Source organism: Suncus etruscus, chromosome 15, assembly GCF_024139225.1.
Source record: "Suncus etruscus isolate mSunEtr1 chromosome 15, mSunEtr1.pri.cur, whole genome shotgun sequence".
Lineage (NCBI taxonomy): Eukaryota > Metazoa > Chordata > Mammalia > Eulipotyphla > Soricidae > Suncus > Suncus etruscus.
In genome coordinates this window covers 77,703,528-77,725,180 of record NC_064862.1, presented here as the reverse complement: position 1 = coordinate 77,725,180, position 21,653 = coordinate 77,703,528, and the positions used below count along the sequence as shown (strand labels likewise).

General features: G+C 49.0%; 1 protein-coding gene across 1 annotated transcript in view; it reads right to left on the bottom strand.

Annotated features, from left to right (window-relative positions):
• Nucleotides 1-58: 58 nt before the first annotated feature.
• Nucleotides 59-21,653, bottom strand: part of RNF216 (ring finger protein 216) — a 96,618-nt gene continuing 75,023 nt past the window's right edge. Inside the window, exons 14-17 of the mRNA XM_049788722.1 lie at nt 17,738-17,835; nt 12,500-12,722; nt 1,806-1,875; nt 59-434 (exon numbers count right to left, since the gene is read on the bottom strand). Coding sequence (XP_049644679.1) covers nt 109-434; nt 1,806-1,875; nt 12,500-12,722; nt 17,738-17,835 — 717 coding nt within the window. The 3' untranslated portion in view covers nt 59-108. The remainder of the gene's footprint in view (nt 435-1,805; nt 1,876-12,499; nt 12,723-17,737; nt 17,836-21,653) is intronic.

The following is a 21,653-nucleotide window of genomic DNA, read 5'->3' as shown; positions in this document are numbered from 1 at the left end:
CCTACAGAAAAGGCAGGAGCAGAGCTGCTGAATAGATAAAGAGACCCTGTGAACCTGCCTCAGGGCCTGGGGCTGTACTGCGTATTGTCTCCTGGGGAGTCCTGGCCATCAGAAGCGATGCCGATGCCGGGGCTGGGGACCAAAGTGCATGGGCAGATTGTGCTCCAGGGGGATGTGAACAGGAGCAAAATCATAGTTAACCCGCACATTGGGCAGTGGGGGCACATAGGGTGCAGGGATGGGGCCCATGTTGAGGGGGAAGTTGTTGAACATGGGCCGGACAGGGGCCAAAGGAAAGGGCGGATGAACAAAGGCATAGGCGGGCAGCTGCGGCTGGTGTAGATTCTGTGGGACAGGTCGGGGCAGGGCCTCCACCCGCTGGACTTTCTCTGGAGGCTTCTCCAAGGGTGGTCCGATGCGTTTGAAGGTGCTTTCTAAACAGGATACAGCAGGGAGTTAGTGGCTTGACAGGTTGCTCCACCAACAGGACAGCTAGGGACTATGCGACCTGGTGGGAAGCTGGCTCAGTCCCATGCCTAGCATCACCTGCTAACCGGAACACCTGCTTGGAAGGCATATCTCTGGGTCACTGATGGTGTTAACCTCCGAATAAATCCAGTGCCTGGCACCAGCCAAAAACTCTGATGTGCATCTTTCTATTGTTTGGTTTTGAGGCCACACCTGTCGATGCTCAGGGACCTATCTGGGGTGCTGGGGATTGAATCCAGGTCAGCTACATGCAGGATCTTTCTCTCTCCTCTCCTTTCCCCCTCCATGAAGGATTTTCAGTACACAATAGAGGCCATTAAAAGTGCGCAGAGTCCCCCGTTCCCATGCTGCGGTGGCGGTGGAGGACACAGATGAGGGGTTCTTTGTGAGATCTGCCTGGCCAGCAAGGAAGCTCTGCCTTGAAGAGTGCTCAACAGAACCCCCTTACATGCTCCCTTGGTAATGGAAGGGCACTCTTCACCATCAAAGTGAAACAGAAACCGGGTTAAACTTATTTTTACTATCTATTCTGCATTTTTCTATAAAATTAAGAAGGAAGGAAAAAAGACAGACTGCAGGCCAGGGGCCAAGTGGTGGAGAAAAATTAAGGACAGAACTAAATATCCAAGCTAAAGTCAACGACAGTACAATCAAGAAACCTAAACTTTAACAATCTAAACTTAAATGGGTCTGTTATACTGGCAGGCCAGGGGGGAAAGGGTGGTAATATAAGATGCACTCTGGGTTCACTGGTGGAGGGAGGTTGACACTGGTGGCGTGAATGGTCCTGACTCACTATCTATCTGTAAATCTACCATGAAGGACTCTGTAGATTACAACATTTTCTTTTTCTTTTTTTTTTTTTGGTTTTTGGGCCACACCCTGTGACGCTCAGGGGTTACTCCTGGCTATGCACTCAGAAGTTGCTCCTGGCTTCTTGGGGGACCATAGGGGGCACCGGGGGATCGAACCGCGGTCCGTCCTAGGTTAGCGCAGGCAAGGCAGGCACCTTACCTCCAGCGCCACCGCCCGGCCCCACAACATTTTCTTTTTTCTTTTTTTTTCTTTTTTTTTTTTTTTTGGTTTTTGGGCCACACCCTGTGACGCTCAGGGGTTACTCCTGGCTATGCGCTCAGAAGTTGCTCCTGGCTTCTTGGGGGACCATATGGGACGCCGGGGAATCGAACCGCAGTCCGTCCTAGGCTAGCGCAGGCAAGGCAGGCACCTTACCTCCAGCGCCACCGCCCGGCCCCAGATTACAACATTTTCAATAAAATTAAAATTAAAACAAAACAAAACACTGGGCCGTACTTAACCTCCATTCTTTCTTTTCTGCTCTTCTTCTGCCTCCTTCCGGATTTCTTCAATGAGCTTCTCATCATCCTCCTAGAAGAGAAGCAGCAGCAGGTAGGTTTGCCCTCAGCCTGCACTGGGCCAGGCAGGCACTGCTCCTCTGGCATTCCAAGGGGAACTTGGGAGCAACACCTGGAACCCCATTTCCTTCAGTCTAGTTCTGAGTCTCATTCACCCTTCTTGCATTAGGTGTCTACTCTAGACAATGTTCAAAGGTTACTGGGTTGGGGATGTGCCTTCCACATGTGAGGTCCCGTGGTCCATTTCTGGCCTCACATAGTTCCTTAAGCACCACTGGGAATAATCCTTGAGCAACAAGTAAGAGTGGCCTCCAATTAAAAACCAAACCAAGGGCCCGGAGAGATAGCACAGCGGCATTTGATTGCAAGCAGCTGATCCAGGACCAAAGGTGGTTGGTTCGAATCCCCGTGTCCCATATGGTCCCCCGTGCCTGCCAGGAGCTATTTCTGAGCAGACAGCCAGGAATAACCCCTGAGCAATGCCGGGTGTGGCCCAAAAACCAAATAAAATATAAAAAACAAAACAAAACAAAAAAACCAAACCAAGGGGCCGGAGAGATACCAAGGAGGTAGGGCATTTACCTTGCATGCAGAAGGATGGTGGTTGGAATCCCGGCATCCCATATGACCCCCCCCCCCCAGCCTGCCAGGAGCGATTTTTTTTTTTCATTTTTGGGTCACACCCCGCAACGCTCAGGGGTTATTCCTGGCTCTAGGCTCAGAAATTGCCCCTGGCAGGCTCGGGGGACCATATGGGATGCTGGGATTCGAACCAACATCCTTCCGAATTCAAGGCAAATGCCTTACAGCTGTGCTATCTCTCCAGCCCCGCCAGGAGCAATTTCTGAGCATAGAGCCAGGAGTAACAACCCCTGAGTGCTGCCGGGTATGACCCAAAAACCAAAACCAAACAAACCAAACCAAACCTAAGGTTGACCAGTTAAACCTCTGATCAACAACAAAACTACCTAAAAGGGTTGGAACAGGTCAGGTTGAATTTCTGATCTACTGAATACCAGAGTGAAGGAAATTCCCCAACAGAGCATGCTGGGCGTGGCCCCCAAACAAAACCAAAAACAGAGCAATCAATTTTGTCACAAGGTCCTGTTTGATAAAACCACTTCAGGGTCAGAGTGATAGCAGAGGGTAAGGCGCATACTCGGCTAACCTGGATGCAGTTCCCAGCACCCCCTAATGGTCCCCTGTGTCCTACCAAGAGTGACCCTGAGTGAAGAGGTGAGTGAGTAAGTATTTAAACATTCCAGGTATGGCCCAAAAACAAAACAAAGGACAAAAGAAAGAGGTACAGCCTGGAAGATGTTGATCCTCAGTAGTTCCTTTGATGTTTTCTTAGTGAAGGGAAGACCTTGGTAAGTGAAATTACAATTATGAACAACCATAACTTGGCCCACCTCCTCAGGATGCTTGAAGCCAAGGTCTCAAGGGTGCGGGGGCTGCTGGCAGTGACAGGCAAACACTCCTTACCCACGCACAGTGCCACTCAATGTGCCCACCGGGAAGAGCCACACAAGTAGCCCAGAGGACTCCAGTCCTTTTTGGCCTGTTTGACTCCGTTCATTCAAAGGCAAACCCAGACCCCAGCTTCCCCTCTGCTGGAGCTGACATCTGTTACACAAGCTAAGGAGATGCTCAAAGAGTTGGGGCATGTATCTTGCACGCTGGGGCCGTGGACTTGGTTCCAAGCACTGCTGCTGTGGTCTCCAAAACTATCCTTCTGAGGGTATTTTTTGTCAGGACCCAAGAACAGGGATAGTAAGTTTTTCTTTGGGTAGAAGATTCTAGAGACCTGCCAGTACTATTGAGGGTGAGGCCAAAAAGGTACTGTAGGGCCCGGAGAGATAGCACAACGGCGTTTGCCTTGCAAGCAGCCAATCCAAGACCAAAGGTGATTGGTTCGAATCCCGGTGTCCATTATGGTCCCCCGTGCCTGCCAGGAGCTATTTCTGAGCAGACAGCCAGGAGTAACCCCTGAGCACCGCCGGGTGTGGCCCAAAAACCAAACAAAAACAAAAAAAGGTACTGCCAGGTCCAGGGGTAGGTGGGCTTCAGGGGAAAAAGAGGAAGTGAGAGGGGGAGCAGAGCAGGCTCATGGGGAAGGCTGTTTCCCTTCTTTCCTCTCGAAGCACCAGGGAATGACCTTCGTGTCAACATGATTTCACTAGGAAATGTCAGCGCTGAACTCCCTGAGCCAGGATGTTACTGTGCAGGAATCACAGAGCTCTGTTTAGAAACTAAGAACGGAAACAACCCATGTTTTTTAGGACCAGGAAGACAGTGTAGGGGTCCTACGTTTGATCCCTTGTACTGAATGTCCATTCACCCCGAGTTCCCTAGCACTGCTGGACTGTCTGGCACAGTCAGCCAGCTGGCTGTGCTGGGGATCCCCACCACTGCTGGAAAACCATTCCCCCCCCCAAAAAAAATATTAGACTCTGTAGAGAAGGTTATTTTTTTTAAACTTCATCTGAGGCACAAGTTCTTCAGCAATGTAAATTCCTAAAGTCAAAGTAGACAGAATTATATTTTATAAAGAGCAAATCTTATTTTACCACGATTAAAAGATATTGTTGAAAGAATGGTGCAAAGGCAGGATGAAGACAGATCTTGAGATTCCACCCGAAGACCAGTCTCAGCAGCACGGTTCTGGGGTCTGGGCCGAGAGACGGCCGGGCTATTTGACACTTCTCTGGAGGTGAGTCGAGTCCCCGGGGAACATTTTGGACACCTCTGGTGAATAAGGACAGGGAGAAGAAGGCCTGCTTTTCTGCAAATCTAGGACATACCTATGCTGCTAGAAATGGGGAACAATAGGAGGAAAGTTGAAGAGTGGGCGGGCGTGGGGGCGGCTCCAGACTGCTAGGCCCCAGCACCCTCCTCTCCTAGCAGCTGAATCACACAGGAAACACAGGACTGGATTAGAGCAGACAACACAGGAGGAGGGTTGCAGCTCCAGGCTGCCATGGCACTGGGTTTGGGCCACACTCCTTACAGCCCAAATCTAAGGTTTCCATCCCACCCACAGCAGGTTCACTGCAAGAAACCAGCACTTCCCTCCCTAGAGAACCTCACAGGAATGGAATCTCAGTAATAATTCGAAGTCAGGTTCAAAAGGATCCTAAAGAATCCCTGCTTCGCAGATAAGGCACAGTGCAGTCTGAATCCCCTTGGCACACCCAGGTGACTGCTGTGCTTTAGAAAGATTACCTCTCTTCTCTGGGAGATATAGAGGGCTCCATCTCTTTTGGGATGGGCACAGCTCTGAAATCTCTCTCCACTAAGTAAGAGAATGGGGTAGAACTCCCCCCTCTATCAGTGAGGAGGTCCGGTCAGAAATTATTAGAAAATTCTTACTGTTTTGGCACCACAACCAACCTGTAAATACATGTACCAACCCTCAGAATCACAGGAAGGTAGACTTTGAGAGAATCCCCCCAGATTGCGGGCCCTGAGATGGAGCCGCAACACCTCAGCCTGGCAAGCTCATTTGAGCCAGGCTTAGTTACCAATGCATATGACCTGGGCTGCTCATTTCAGTGACAAACGCAACGGGTCCCCCAAATCACTCATGCACCATGTGGGAATGCAGAGAAAGTTCTCTTCCAAAAAAACCAGAGCTCGAACACAGTAAAACAGTATTAGTGACAAAGTTAGGGTTAGGGTTTAACTGAACACCACCAAGTGAGCTATAATTTCTCACTTGGGATCAATCCTGGGAACAGTCTGATCTTTTCCCTCCCAGCTGCACGCATTCCAGTCTTCTGAGCTGGTGTGTAGCATATGACACTGGTGGTGCTTGTACCCTAAGCTCACTTTCAGAAAAACTTCACCTCAGTCTTACATCTACGTGTGGACCAGAAGAGCTCACAGAAACCTGTTTTTTTTTTTTTTTTCCTGATGCATTGTAGTGTGATGGGATTTATCCAGCAGGAAATGAGGCTCCCATCACAGTGGTGAACAGACAGAGCCTTCCCTGCCCTTCCTCAGCTTCCACCCCAGGCCTGGCTAGTTGTCTAAAGGCAGATGAGGTTGTCGCGCCCAGCAGAGGCACCAAACCCCTACCATAGACCGGCCCCAACAGGGCTGAAGATATGTCTTTTCTCCTAGTGTCAGGGTTCACCTCATTTTGCAGGTCTGGGCCCCACAGCAGGGGCTGCCAGCTCCCAAATCCAGTAAGTCTAGATGAAACCCCTCATTTGCCCCTCTTGGCCCTGCTGCCTTAACACAGTGCAATGTTCAAACATGCACAGAACATACTAAAGCATGGGCAGGCCAAGGGATGGAATGAATGCTGATTAGGGATTCAGATGTCCCGAGATAGGCAGGTTATAAGACAAAGAGAAGGGGCTGGAGTGATAGCACAGCAGTAGGGCATTTGCCTTGCATGCAGCCAACCCAGGATGGGCACAAGTTCAATTACCGGCATCCTATATGGTCCCTGAGTGCTGTTGGGTGTGACCCACCCCCCAAAAAGAAGTACCCCAGGAGGCTGAGGTAAAAGCCCAGAGTGGCCCCAATACTTTCTCGTTCCCCACAGACCAGGAAAAGGGGGAGCTGGAGTGACAGTACAGTGGGGAAGGTGTCTTCGTTGCATAGAACTGACCTGGGTTCAATCTCTGGCATCTTATATAGTCCCGATTCCACCAGGAATGACTCTTGAACGCAGAGCCAGGAGTAAGACCTGAACACTGCCAGGTTTGGCACAAAACAAAACCAATCTGAACAGAGCAGACCAGAAGGGAGAAGCACCCTGAAGGCTGGTGCACATAGGGCTGAGGCCAAAGGACTGTAGTGAATGTGAAATAGTCTTGGGCCCTTCTAGATGTGGGAGGAGTGGGCCAACAGTGACAGCAGGGGCATCTGACAGGTTATTTCCTTCCTTCATCTCTTTTGAGCTCAGCAGGCCACAGAAAATGCTGGAAGATAGACATGCTTGTTGCACATGGGGCTGGCTGGGCTGGGCGGGGAGTAAGGCGAGAGCATGAGGCCTTTCCAAAGCACCAACTCAGCACAGCAGCTGCAGCAGGAAGTGAGGGGGGAATTCAGAGGCTTATGGGAGGGGGAAAAAAGGAAACCTTAACTCCTGAACTACTCTCTCAACACTGCAGTCCACCCATGCAGCAGTGCCTGGGCAGGAGGAAATGAAGAAAGAGATAAAACCAGCGGTTCAAACCAAAGACATATAACAGCAGCGACCAGAGCCAGTGGCTGGAGGCCCTGACAGACTCAGGGCCTGCCACAAGGCTCTTCTGGCCAGAGCTCCTCAATGGGGGAACCATAAGCAACATTTCTTCTTCCTGAACTCCTCCCTTTAAAAAGGTGACTGGGAACGGTAAACCTACTTTCCTTCTTCGAGGCTGGGCTTGGGGCTGAGATCCAGGTCATGTGTGGTCACAGCTGTTGCTAATAAACTTGCAATGATTCCCTTACTGCTTTCAAAGAGCTGAGGATTTAGTTTCAAATTATTCCCAGATCAGCCACAGATCGATGAGCAACAGCCCCGTTCCCAGCTGTCCTCCTCCAACAAGAAACAGGAGGGGGGTTGTTGAAGGTGCAGCCAACCAGACTGGGCCATACTGGGGTCTGTCTGGACCACGTGCTCTAGCTGGCCAGAGGCTCTCACTTTACCAGTTTTAGTGGGAGAACTCCCAGGTCTTCTTTCTGAAGCCCCTCTGCAGGGATCAGGAGGTGGTGGGGAATCCTGCACGTCTGGCTGGCTCTGTTTGCTGACAATGCACATGCCACCAGGCTGATGGCTGAGCCATGCGACCACCCTCCTTAGGTGACCTCAAGTGACACCCAGCTCAGGTGAGAACCTGGCACTGGTCTCCCAGGCCCTTTTCCTACCGACTACAGCCTGCAAAGGGAAAGAAGTCCAGAGACAGAACTCTGTAGATGTTTCTGACCCAGGTGCCTATCTCTGGGAGCCTGATTCAGGCGTGAACTCTATTAAGCAGCTGTTGCTGGCATGTGCTCCAAGACAGGATTGCCCCTCACACCATGATGCCAAGTTCCTGGTGTTGCCAGGCACAGTGTCCTTGAGCAGGGTGATGGAAACAAGAGGCCATGGAAGTGTCACACTGGTCCTCCTTCACTTTATTTTTTGTAGAAGATCAATGATGAGTTCAGGAAAAGATTCCAGCCAAAATAGGACTTACCTATCTAAATGTGGACACTTTCCAATTAAGGTTCCTGCCTTCCCACCTCAGTCCTCCCTGTTCTTCTCTTTATGTCCTTATCCCTCCATTCCTGTCACCCAAGTCAGAGAGTCAAATGCTGGCCTGCCTGTCCCTTCAGGAAGCCACTGGCTATGGGCTATTCTTTGAGGATTAATGAGAACAATTGAGGCAGGTGGAAGCCTGGGTCCCCTTCACTGGGCAGGCCATGCACTCACTGTTGGTGAGACCGTTTGAGGCTACTGCCTTTTTGTTTGTTTGTCTTTTTTTGGGCCACACCCTATGACAAAGGTTACTCCTGGCTATGAGCTCAGAAATCCATCCTAGCTTGGGGGGCCATATGGGACACTAGGCAAGGCAGATGTGTTACCGCTCCAAACAACTGTTCTAGTCTCTGAGGCTACTACCTTATGGTACTGTTCCAGAATCCTACCTCTCAGCAGAGCAGTTCACAGACCACATACTGAGGGTGAAAATGACACCAAATTGAAAACTGGCTCTAAAAGCCTTGGGATATATTTGAAGAAATAAAATGCAAACTCTTATTCAGAAAACAAACAAGATTTGGGGGCCGGAGTGAGAGCACAGCGGTTGGGCATTTGCCTTGCACACGGCTGACCTGGGACGGACCCAGATTCGATCCCTGGCATCCCATATAGTCCCCTGAGCCTGCCAGGAATAACTCCTGAGCACTGCCGGGTATGGTTCCCCACTTCCCCCGAAAAAAAGAAATAAACAAGATTCATTAGGCTTCAGTAATGATACAGTGGGTAGGGCACTTGTTTTGATCCCTAAATAAAAAACAAACCAACTAAAAACAGACCTAGCATACTGGGTCCAATAAAATCCCAGGATAATCCTTCCCACTGCAAAAGAATGTTTATTGGCTGGGCATTCTATTCCCTAAACCAGAAAACTGGTTCGCTGTATGTGACTCCAACAGTTTCACTATTTTTTTTGGGGGGAGGGGGCCACTCTCTGTGACACTCAGAGTTTACTCCTGGCTATGCGCTCAAAAAATATCACTCCTGGCTTGGGCAACCATGCTGGGGATTCCAACCACAGTTCGATCGTCCTAGGCTAGTGCGGGCAAGGAAGACGCCTTACGCTTGCACCACTACTCTGGCCCCTACAATAGTTTGTTCTCTTTTCCTTCTTCCTCCGTAAAAAAAAAAAAAAATCTTTGGGGCCGGAGTAGGTAGGGAGGTAGGGAGTTTGCCTTTCATGCAGAAGGTCAGTGGTTCGAATCCCAGCATCCCATATGGTCCCCTGAGCCTGTCAGGAGCGATTACTGAGCAGAGAGCCAGGAGTCACCCCTGAGCGCTGCCGGGTGTGACCCAAAAATCAAAAAAAATTTTTTGGGGGGTTGTCATACCTACCAGTGCTCAGGGGGACCACCTGGGGTACTAGGGATAGAATTCAGGTCAGCCATGTGCAAGGCAAATGTCCTACCTGCTGTGTGCAGTCCTCCTTTTGCTTATTCTTGGTATCTAAGAGACAGTTATTAGTCACCATTACAGCTAATAAGGGCTATCATGGGTTCCTGCGCAATTTCTAGCCATTACGATAAAAACTCAATTTGTCTTCAAATGACCAAGGGAGAACTCCTTCACTGACAAATATGAGAATCTCGCCGGCCCTGTCAGTTAAGGAAGCCAGGGAGCAGGCTCAAATGACAGGGCATGCTTTGTTTCCCTGACTGCTGAATGGCTTTGTGTTCTCAGAAGCCTCAACAGATGCTGGGCTGGAATTCAATCAGGCTCCTGGTGAGAACCAAGGAAACAGGGTTGATCTTAGTTTTGATGGGAACAGGACAAATGGAATGTAATCTCTGGCTGCAGCTAACCAAGGAAACTAGAGCGATCTGTATTGGCCTGACTTTCCTCTCGAACTTTAAGTAAATACAGAACCTTCCTCAGAATAGAAGATGACACCTGATGAAGAACAAAAGGGGACAACTGCAAACACGGTAACACAACTCGGGCAGGAGAGTTTCCACCATCCACTCCAGGGCAGGGGGGTAGGGGCCAGTGGAAGAAAAGGGAAGAGGGACTGGTGCCGAGAACAGGGAGGCTGCCCACCTATCTGTGGGGCAATGCCCTCACGCTACTATTTCCAGAGCTGCCCTACAATTGAGAGAGGTGGGGGTCCTTGGTAGACAGGTGGCGGAGACCAGCATAGGCCAGCATGCCTGTAAGGAGAGCACCTCAGGAAAACCTCCAGGCAAGGAATACCCGTGTCAGTCACTCCCTCAGACCAAGACCTCATCTCATTTGTTTCCTCAACAGGAGCACGACTTTCTCATGCTGAGGGGTCCTAGAGTGCCACGGGGTGGCTTAGGGGCAATATGTGGTGCTTGGACATATGCAAGCCAAGTCCCTTCGCTCCTGTACTCTCCTTTTGACCTCTAAGATCACTTGCTTTTTATATACTTCTTTTTCGGCTTTGGGTCACACCTGGCAGTACTCAGGGGTTCCATATGGGATGCCGGGATTCGAAGCACCGTCCTCCTGCATGCAAGGCAAACATCTTACCTCCATGCTATCTCTCCGGCCCTATTTACTTCTTTTGACCCCCATAGCGATACTCAGGGATCACTCATGTCTTTGTATTGAAGGATCATTCCTGATTGGCTTGGGGAACAGTATGGGTTGCTGAGGTTCGAACCCAGGATCCTACTCACTGAGCTATCACTTTGGTCCAATAGGGATCACTCTTTTTTTTTGTTTGTTTGTTTGTTTGTTTTTTTTTGGTTTTGGTTTTGGTTTTTGGGCCACACCCGTTTGGCGCTCAGGGGTTACTCCTGGCTATGTGCTCAGAAATTGCCCCTGGCTTGGGGGGACCATATGGGACGCCGGGGGATCGAACCGAGGTCCTTCCTTGGCTAGCGCTTGCAAGGCAGACACCTTACCTCCAGCGCCACCTACCCGGCCCCTGTTTGTTTGTTTTTTGTTTTATTGGGTCACACCCGGCAGTGCTTAGGGGTTATTCCTGGCTCTACTCTCAGAAATTGCTCCTGGTAGGCTCGGGGGACCATATGGAATGCTGGGACTCGAACCACCGTCCTTCTGCATGCAAGGCAAATGCCTTACCTCCACGCTATCTCTCCGGCCCAGGAATCACTTTTTTTTTGTTTTTGGGCCACACCTGGCGATGCTCAGGGGTTACTCCTGGCAGGCACGGGGGACCATATGGGACACCGGGATTCGAACCAACCACCTTTGGTCCTGGATGGGCTGCTTGCAAGGCAAACGCCACTATGCTATCTCTCCGGGCCCAGGAATCACTCTTGACAGTGTCAGGTGACAATATGTGATGCTGGGGACTGGGTCAGGGTTGGCCGTGTACAAGTGCCTTAACCACTGAACTCACTGACCTATGTAATTATTTTACCTTTTGTAGATTTGAAGATTGTTAAGTAGCTCTAAAATATTGTCTTCAAAACGATTTCTGAGGGGCCGGGCGGTGGCGCTAAAGGTAAGGTGCCTGCATTGCCTGCGCTAGCCTTGGACGGACCGCGGGTCCAATCCCCCGGTGTCCCATATGGTCCCCCAAGCCAGGAGCAACTTCTGAGCACATAGCCAGGAGTTAACCCCTGAGCGTTACCGGGTGTGGCCCAAAAACCCCAACCCCCCCCCCCCAAAAAAAAACGATTTCTGAGCACAGAGCCAGGAGCAACCCAAGCGCTGCTGAGTGTGACCCCCCCCCAAATCTTTGTGGGGCCAACTCGTGACAGTAATTGGGGGATAAAAGACCACCCCCTCAACGATGGTTGGTGGCCATTAGGCTCATGTCCAGGAGTGCTGAGGCAGGGGTGCAGGAGAGAATCCAAGGCCTCCCTACTTCCCCACTGCTTGAATCACAGCCCTGCCTCTCAAATCTCTTTTTAGATGACAGACAGTGGAAAGGAGCCCTTGGCTTTGATCCCCTAGCATCACATGGTTGACCAAGTACTACTAAAAGCAAGGCCCAAACACGTCTTTTTCCTTCAAAAAAAAATTTTGGGGGGAGGGTTACACCTAGCGCGCTCAGGGGTTACTCCAGGTTCTGTTCTCAGAAATCGCTCCAGGCAGGCACAGGAGACCATATGGGATTCCGGCCACTTGCAATGCAAATGCCCTATGGCTATGCTATCTCTCCAGCCCCTTTTTCCTTCAAGTTTTGAGCTACACCTGGCAGTTTTCAGGGCTTAGGACAAGCTCTGTGCTTAGGGATCATGCCTGGTGGTGCTTGAGAGACCATTTGGGGTTTGGGAATCAAGGTTGGGTTGGCCGCCTGCAAGGCAAGCACCCTACCTACTGCACTATCACTCTGGCTCCAATCCCCAACTAACTTCATGGGAGTCACCACTGAGCCCTGCCCTAGATGAGGCCTTAGGAGATAAATTAAAACACCAGTTCTGATTGCATTGCTGTGCAGACATCCTGCCCTGTATTTACTTACTGTGGGATCAGTCCACAGTGAACATCTGGAACACTCCTGGCACGGTGCTCCAGGTGAGCGAGGATGTTGGCAGAAATGATCATAGCCATTGATAGACACTCGGCAGAGGTAGCATATCTGGGCGCCACAGCGGCAAGACATTCGGTTGCAGCCTTCAGACTTGATGAGGCCAGTTCCACACTTGTGACACTTCCTAATGCGTGCAGCTGTCATCTTCTCTTCACTGAAAAAGAAAACCTGGCTGAAAGACCCTGAGACAGATCAGGTGGCGGTGGTTCAGGATGTGGTGCGAGAGCCAGGGACAAAGAAAGAAGGCCACATGAATGAATCTTTCTTTGGGGCTTGGTACAAGGGCAATATTCGCTTGAGGTTCCAGCAAGCTCCTGGTGGTGGGGTTGAAACACTTAGGATGTGAGAAGATATGGAGCCCCTACAGGGATCGTAGGACTCACGGCTCTGGTGTTGCCCAGCTATTCAACACTCCAGCCCTCTGCTTTGGCATTCACAGCTCCACCACCAAATGGGCTGGGGCAGAGATGTGTGCCAGATAGTACCACAGGGCAAAGAGGGACTGGGAGAAGCCAGAGATGAGTCTTTGGAGAAAAGGGTGCTTGCAACTGGATTCTAAGCCGGGCAGGAAAAACACAGCCCCGCAGATGTGTCCTGTGTCCTGGGCAGAGCAGGAAAGGCAGCCTGAGCTGCAGTTAAGCTGCTAACAATGCCCTGACAAGGAAGGCTTGCTGGCTCCACCTGACCTCAGCTGCTCATCGCCACTTATCACAATGGAAGCTTCTTGAGGAGCTGTCTTTGATTTTAGCCAAATGTTATTTGAACTTTCTTTTTTTGGGGGGGTTTTGGGTCACACACAGCAGCGCTCAGGGGTTACTCCTAGCTCTACAATCAGATATCGCCCCTGGCAGGCACAAGGGACCATATGGGATGCCGGGATTTGAACCAGCATCCTTCTGCATGCAAGGCAAACGCCTTACTTCTATGCTATCTCACCGGACCCCCTATTTGAACTTTTTTTTTTTTTTTGGTTTTTGGGCCACACCCGGTAACGCTCAGGGGTTACTCCTGGCTATGCGCTCAGAAGTTGCTCCTGGCTTGGGGGACCATATGGGACACCGGGGGATTGAACCGCGATCCGTCCAAGGCTACCACAAGCAAGGCAGGCGCACCTTACCTTTAGCGCCACCACCCGGCCCCTTATTTGAACTTTTTTAAAATGATGTATTTTTTTGTTTGTTTTTGGGCTACATCTGGTGATGTTCAGGGGTTACTCCTGGCTATGCGCTAAGAAATCACTCCTGGCTTGGGGGACCATATGGGATACCGGGGTAAATTGAATCAAGGTCCGTCCTCGGCTATCGCGGGCCCCTAAAATGTCATACCTGGCAGTACTTACATATATTAAACTCATAGAGAGTTTCTGGGAACTGTAACAAGGACAGAGATTGAACCTGGGTTGGCAGCGTGCAAGGCCAAGTGTCCTACCTGCTGTATATCTACTGCCCTCACTACTTGAAATCTTAAGTAGGTATATGTAAGCATCATTTATGGTGGTGAAATGCTCATAAATAACACCATTTTAAAGGGTATACCTTCAGGGACATTTGGTTTTTTCAGAGTTGTGCAACCATCAACACCATCTAGTTTCATGATATTTTTATCACCCCCCAAAGAGAAGCCCATTGGGTACAGAGACTGCTTTAAGCCATCTCTGCTTGCCAGCCACGCCTTGACTGCCCACACACCACCAGTGCCTGTTTGCAGTGATTTATAGACTCCTCCAGGCGCAAGAGTTCTGCCCAGACTGCTCACCTCCTCACATGCTACCAATGGTGCTGGCTATAGAATGTCTAGATTTATCTAAGAGCCTGTTCAAGATAGGCTAGGGTGCTTTCTAGCACACTTACCCAAATTCTCTTGTCTTGCCCATGGGTCCAATTCCAGACAGACTAGAATTCAAGACATAGCTCAGATATAGTGCTTGCCTCACATATGTGAGGCCTTGGGTTCAACTCCTGGTTCAATATGGTCTGTCAGAGTAGACCCAAGCACTACCAGGTATGCCTACAGAACTCAAAGCCAAATCAAATCAACAACTGATTCCAAACAAACTTCTACTTTTAGGTGTTTACTACAGTGGGACCTCATTTGTAGTACAACAAAATTGTTTTCTAATGCTGATACTAATTACCAAAATTTCCTTCTCCTAATGCAATACAATTTTTGTAGTTTTATTTTATGGAGGATTGTTTTTGATGTGTGTATGTGGGTGGTTTTGGGCCACACCTGGTGCTGCTAAGTACTTGCTTTTGGCTATATGCACAGGGCTCAAAACTCCTGGCAGAGATCAGGGGACCATCAGAGGTGCAAGGACTCCACCTGCTATATTATCACTCCACTCCAAACCTGTTATTCTATGGCTTTTTAGGCCAGAATCCCAGCATGCAACTCGTGAGACTGAACTCAAGGTGATGGGCAGCTGCACCGGGGGTTGATAGGAACAAGAGCTGCTCTCATACTGTCAGCTGTATTCAGTTCCTTGAGGACTTGAACACAGGGGGCCATTTTCTTGATGACTGTCTGCTAAAGGCAGTTCCCATTTCTAGAAGCTACTACATTCTTCAGCGTTCTTCCTTCCTTCATCTCCTGGTAGGTATTTTGTGATCAAGTTCACCAACATCCCTATCTCCATCTGACCAGAGAGAAGTTCTCAATTCTGAAGGAGCTAAGTGTAAAAACCGCACTTGCATGGATGATCTCAAAGTCCATCTTACCATGTAAAACATCTATGAGTGTTAACTCATAGGTTCAGTGGTTCAGAATTAGGGCATGGGCATTTTGGGAGCCATTATTCTGCTTAGCAAATAGGGGCCAGAGAGATAGCATGGCGTTTGCCTTATATCCAGAAGGATGGTGGTTCAAATCCTGGCATCCCATAAGGTACCCCATGCCTGCCAGGGGTGATTTCTGAGCACAGAGCCAGGAGTAACCTCTGAGCATTGCTGGATGTGAGTGACCCAAACTCCCCTCCCCCCCCCAAAAAAAGGCACAATAAGGAAGGCTTTGCTTAGGTTCCAATTCTTGTTATGTCACTTATTACCTCTGTGTTGATGGATGGGCAAGATATTTGGGCCCAGGGCCGGAGAGATAGCATGGAGGTACGGCATTTGCCTTTCATGCAGAAAGGTCATTGGTTCGAATCCCAGCATCCTATATTGTCCCTGGAACCTGCCAGGGGCAATTTCTGAGCGTGGAGCCAGGAGTAACCCCTGAGCACTGACGGGTGTGACCCAAAAACCAAAAAAAAAAAAAAAAAGATATTTGGGCCCTTTGCCTCAGCAGGATTGTATGTCAAATCAAGGTAAAACAGAAATTATGGTAACTTGGGAGGTGCTAACAGCCCCATTCTTTCCCATTTCTGTTAGTAGTAAAACCTGCTTCTTCCCCTTCAAACTTAGTCCAGATAAAAATCATTCAGGTAGGGGCCAGAACGATAGCACAGTGGTAGGGCATATGCCTTGCACACGGCTGACCCAAGACAGACCTTGGTTCAATTCCTGGTGTCCCATATGGTCCCCCAAGCCAGGAGATTTCTGGGCACAGAGCCAGGAGTAACCCCTGAGCATCACAGGGTATGGCTCAAAAACAAAACAAAGAAAGAAATCATTCAGGTAGAGCTCATGTAAGGGGTCTGCCTTGTGGTCCAGTGACTCATACAGAGGCAAGAACATACGTAATATTTAAGTAATTTATGTATCTCTTAAAACTTAACCCATCTTTCTACTTTCCTCTCAAGTAGAGTATAAATGTGGATGCACTCCAGTTAAAACCAGGCAGAACAATATATCACCTTAGTGATGGGTGAAATAACGAGAAAAACCACATATGACCTGATAGAACAGATCTGTGCGATCATGCTGGGAAGGCTGGGTTAGTTTATGGGGGCAGAAATAGATTTCTGTATTATTTACGTCAATACATGTTTTGTATGATTTGTTTGGGGGTCAGACCTGGTGATGCTCAGGGGTTACTTCAAGCTCAGGAATAACTCGTGGTGGTACATGAGGAACCACATGGGGTATTAGGGACTGAACCTGTGTCAGCTGCATGCAACGCAAATGCCCTCCCAGCTGTATTATTATTCTGACTCCAAAGTCAATGAATAGTAATTGTAATAAACTGGTATTTATCTATGGGAAAATATTTAGCTACATACCAGTAGTACAGAGAACTGGTTCTTAATGTTACTGTTATTATTTACAGGCTGAAGGATGCAAAATATCTCATGTAAGACATAAGGGCCATGGGGCTGGAGAGATAGCATGGAGGTAAGGCGTTTGCCTTTCATGCAAGAGGTCATCGGTTCGAATCCCAGCGTCCCATATGGTCCCCTGTGCCTGCCAGGAGCAATTTCTGAGCATGGAGCCAGGAGTAACCCCTGAGCACTGCCGGGTGTGACCCAAAAACCACAAAAAAAAAAAAAAAAAAAAAAAAAAAAGACATAAGGGCCGGAGAGATGGTACAGCAGGTAGAGCAATTGCCTTGCATCCCAAGCACTACCAGGAGTGATTCCTGAGTGCAGAGCCAGGGACACTCGGGCTGGCTATTCCTGGCTATGCGCTCAGAAATCGCTCCTGGCTTGGGGGACCATACGGGGCACCGGGGGATAGAACTGCAGTCAGTTCTAGGCTAGGCTAGCATGAGCAAGGCAGGCACCTTACCACTTACACCACTGCTCAGGCACCATCCTTAGCACAATTTAATCTATAGAAACCATTGTTGGGACTGGAAAGATAGCATGGAGGTAAGGCGTATTTTTTTGTTTTGTTTTGTTTTTTTTTTCCGGGCCACACCCGTTTGATGCTCAGGGGTTACTCCTGGCTAAGGCTCAGAAATTGCCCCTGGCTTGGGGGGACCATATGGGAAGGGGATCGAACCACAGCCTCTGGCCCCACCTCTAGCACCATCTCACTGGCCCCAGGTGTTTGCCCTGAGCCTGCCACTAGCAATTTCTGAACTACCATTATTACTTAGATAGTGAGAGAAAGGCATTGAATATGCTGCAAGTGACCTGAGGCACAGCTCTGTGCCTTACAGAGATGAACAGAGGTTAAAGAGCCAGGCCACTTCCTGAGACCACTGCAGGGTAGGGCAGCTTAAGAATCTGCTCTTCCTACAATATCCATCTAGATGGCCTATTTGCTAAAGGCCCATCGGGTTACTCACACAGACGTTCGGTACTTGATGTCATCCTTTTCAGCCAGCTCTTCACAGGTGAGGCCATTGTGCTCTTTCCAGAGTCCCTGACACTTCCTACAGGTTTCCTGGGGAGAAGGAAAAACACAAAGAGTCTGTGGAGAGCTGATGACGTGCACATTTCTGTGCAACAACAGGGCATACAAAACAAGCTTCTCTTGACCTGAATTCTTCCCCGGGTACCTATTACTTTCATCAGGGCTAGCTCTAAAGATAGCTCTCAAAAGAAGTAAGAATCATCAGGAAAAAGCATGGGGAAATTCTTTCTTCTGGTGGGTTGGAATACTTGGACCCTGGCCATAGAAGGCCAGTGATCAGGTGGTCTGGCCGTGGTACCAGACCAGACATCTATGCTTTTGTTGGCTGCCCATGCCTGTCTGCCAGTATTGTGTGGCCTGTGAAGTTACAAATTTCCCAATGATTCTTGGCAGAAGAAATGTCCCCCCTCCCCCATGCCTTCCATCTAAGGAAACCACTGCTCTCAGACACACAATTTGTGTGACTTTCTTTTCTTTTTGGAGGAGAAGCACATATGTACTCAATCTGTTGAGCCATCTCAACAGAATCCAAACTAGATTTTTTTTCTTTCATTTTTTTTGGGAGGGTCACAATTGGTGGTGCTCAGGGCTAGCTTACCACTGACTGAGCACAGGGATGATCACTCCTGGACTCAGAAGATATTATGGGATGCTAGGATGGAACCCAGGTTTCTTCAGGCCTCCAAAAGTAAGGCAGGAGGGTGCTCTCCCATGAGCCTCGGTCCCCGCCATTTTGGAATTGAATAATTTCTGTCTTCTCTATGCTTAGTGTTCATTGGCATCTTGCTCTGGCATAGACTAGTACACTTAGTGGCCTGGCCCACTAAGGGCCCTGAAGGAAACAGGCCTCACTCATCACTCACAGAGATGAGGTTAGCTTACATTCACTTCTAAAACACAGGTTAAAAAAGTGTGTGTGTGGCAGACTCATGTACAGGGCTTTAGGGAGCATGCCTTGTCCATGGCTGACCCCAGTTAAATCTCTGGCACTACATGGTCCCCTGAATGCCACTGGACATAGCCCTGGAATCCCCAAACAGTATTGCATTTTTTTTTTTTTTTTGGTGTTTTTTTGGGTCACTCCCGGCAGTGCTCAGGGGAAATTCTGACTCCATGCTCAGAAATTGCTCCTGGCAGGCACGGGGGGACCATATTGGAAGCCAGATTTGAACTGATGACCTTCTGCATGAAAGGCAAACGCCTTACCTTACCTCCATGCTATCTTTCTGGCCCCCAGAATTGCATTCTTGATCCACTAGACTCAGCTGTCTGTATGGCCAGGCACCCCATCATTAAATTTTTTTTAAAGATAGTTTGTAATTTATAAAACATTTGTATATAGGCTAGAGAAGAATTTATATTAATAATAAAAAGCAATGCGGGGCCAGGGATGTGAGTCAGTGGTTGAGTCAATGGTAGAGTTGGTAGAGTACATGCCTTACATATCTAATACCCTGAGTCTGACCCTTTGGCAACATGCATACATACAATTAAGGGTTAATGTTAACACTTTTTTTTGGGGGGAGGGTCACACCCGGCAGCGCTCAGGGGTTACTCCTGGCTCTATGCTCAGAAATTGCTCCTGGCAGGCTCGGGGGACCATATGAGATGCCGGGATTCGAACCACCGTCCCTCTTCATGAAAAGTAAACACCCTACTACCTCCATGCTATCTCTCTGGCCCAGCACTTGTTTTTTTTTTTTCTACACCCTGTCATGCTCAGTGCTTACTTGTGGCTCTGAAATTAGGGCATATGAGGTCCTACATGCAAGAAAAACTTTCTCCCTGCTATACTAGCTCAGACTCCTAACTTTAGTCCATGGAAATTCCAACCCATGAAGTACACGGAAGGATGGTTCCGCCACAAGCAGACAGGTATGGGAACTTAACCTAGTCTATGGAATGACGAAGACTTGAGAACAGGACACCTGCTGTTACAAAAATAAGTCAGAGATGGGAAGGAGAAGAGCATTTAACAGAGAACCAGTGAAAGAAGAATCTGGAGACAAAGCTGGGCACATCTGGTTCCTGGAGCCAAAATGAACACTGTGAAAAAAGGTCTGCTGAGGCCAGTTTGACCTTTATTCTGAGAGCAATAGGAAAGTAAGAGGCATCACGCATGAAAACAGCGATTAGATGCGGTTTTATGAAACTCCTGTGGGGGAAACTGGAGGGAGACTGAGGAGTAGGACAGAAGGAAAAGGAGAAAAGGGCAGAGAGAGGAATTCACAGGGGATAACTGCCCAGGCTTGGGGCATCAGGGGAGGTGCTATGGGAACTTAGTGGAGAGGTGGGTTAGGCAAGGACTTTGGTGTAACTGCTCAACACAGGGGAGAGTTGGGCTAGAGGCTGCTATTAAATGTACTAGCTTCTATCTTTATCTCAGTTCTAGAAACATCTCTGTGCACCACTGACCTGTGACTGTACATTCTCTTTAGAGGATTCCACCACAGCACAGAACGGGTGACTAAAACAGAAATGACTATTTTTACATTAAAAAGGTGGTGGATGGGGCCAGAGAGATAGCACAGCGGTAGGGCGTTTGCTTTCTACATGGCCAACCCAGGACAGGCCTTACCGATGACGCTCAGGGCTTAACTCCTGGCTATGTGCTCAGAAATCGCTTCTGGCTTGGGGGACTATATGGGATGCCAGGAACCAAACCGTGGTCTGTCCTAGACTAGTGCTGGCAAGGCTTGCGCCACTGCTCCGGCCCCCCTATTAGCTCTTATAAATCATATGCTAAGTGGGTGTACTAATTAAAAATAAATACAGCTTAAAGAGACAGAAAGGGGTCAGAGTATCTGTGTTATTCTGTTTTGTACATGGCAGACTGGGTCTGAACTGCAGCATCCTACATAGTTCCCTAGAGCCCTCCAGGAGTAATCCCTGGGTGTAGACCCAGGAGCAATTCCTTAATACCGCCAGGTATGGCCCCAAAGCAAACAAAACACACCAGAGAACCTGAGTAAAGCCTGAGCAAAGTTGTAAGGAGGCATCACTGAATGAAACAGGAGTGAAGGCGTGAGGAGGCGGACAGCAGCATTCATGCCTAAATGCCACTGCTTACAATGTTCTTGGGCCCCTTACCCATGTCTTTATCAGTAGTAGCAATTATTGCACACCCAAATGTAAAGCAGCATAAACCTGTTTTGAAAAGCCCTGGTGCTTGACTATTCTGGGAAATTGGAGGATAAACAACAGCTGGAGAATAGATGGGCTGGTATCTGGATTGTAACCTTCGAACAATACCCACCCGCCCACAGGAATAGCAACTTGAAAAACAATGCATGGCATTTAAATAGTGCTTTTCAGCATGCCTGGGGATCCAGTTATTAATTAATGGGACATTCCTCCTTAGGGCAGAGACCTGGATGGTAGGTGGGCCACAGGGTCAGAGGGAAGCTGACTTGGCCACCCTACGTCACCATGAGGCCACCTTCATTCATTCCCTATGACAAAAGCTCTCTTGTAGGGCCAAGTATGGTATGGTTCTCGGCCACTGTACTTGTCGAGGCCCCAAGAATAGCTTCTGGAGATGGTAGTCGCAAAAGCTACAGTTAAAGCCAGCACATAGCATCCTGGCTCAATGTGGTATCATCCTCTAGATCTAGTGAGTCCTATAGATTGTGATTCTTCTCAAGCACACTAGGCCCAGTCCCTAAACTCAACAAATGCTTAAACAACAGTATTACGCAGAAGATCCACCGTATCCTTCTGATAAGTTATTAAAAAGGCCTTGAGCCGGAGAAATAGCATGAAGGTAAGGCGTCTGCCTTTCATGCAGAAGGATGGTGGTTTGAATCCCGGCTTCCCATATGGTCCCCTGTGCCTGCCAGGGGCGATTT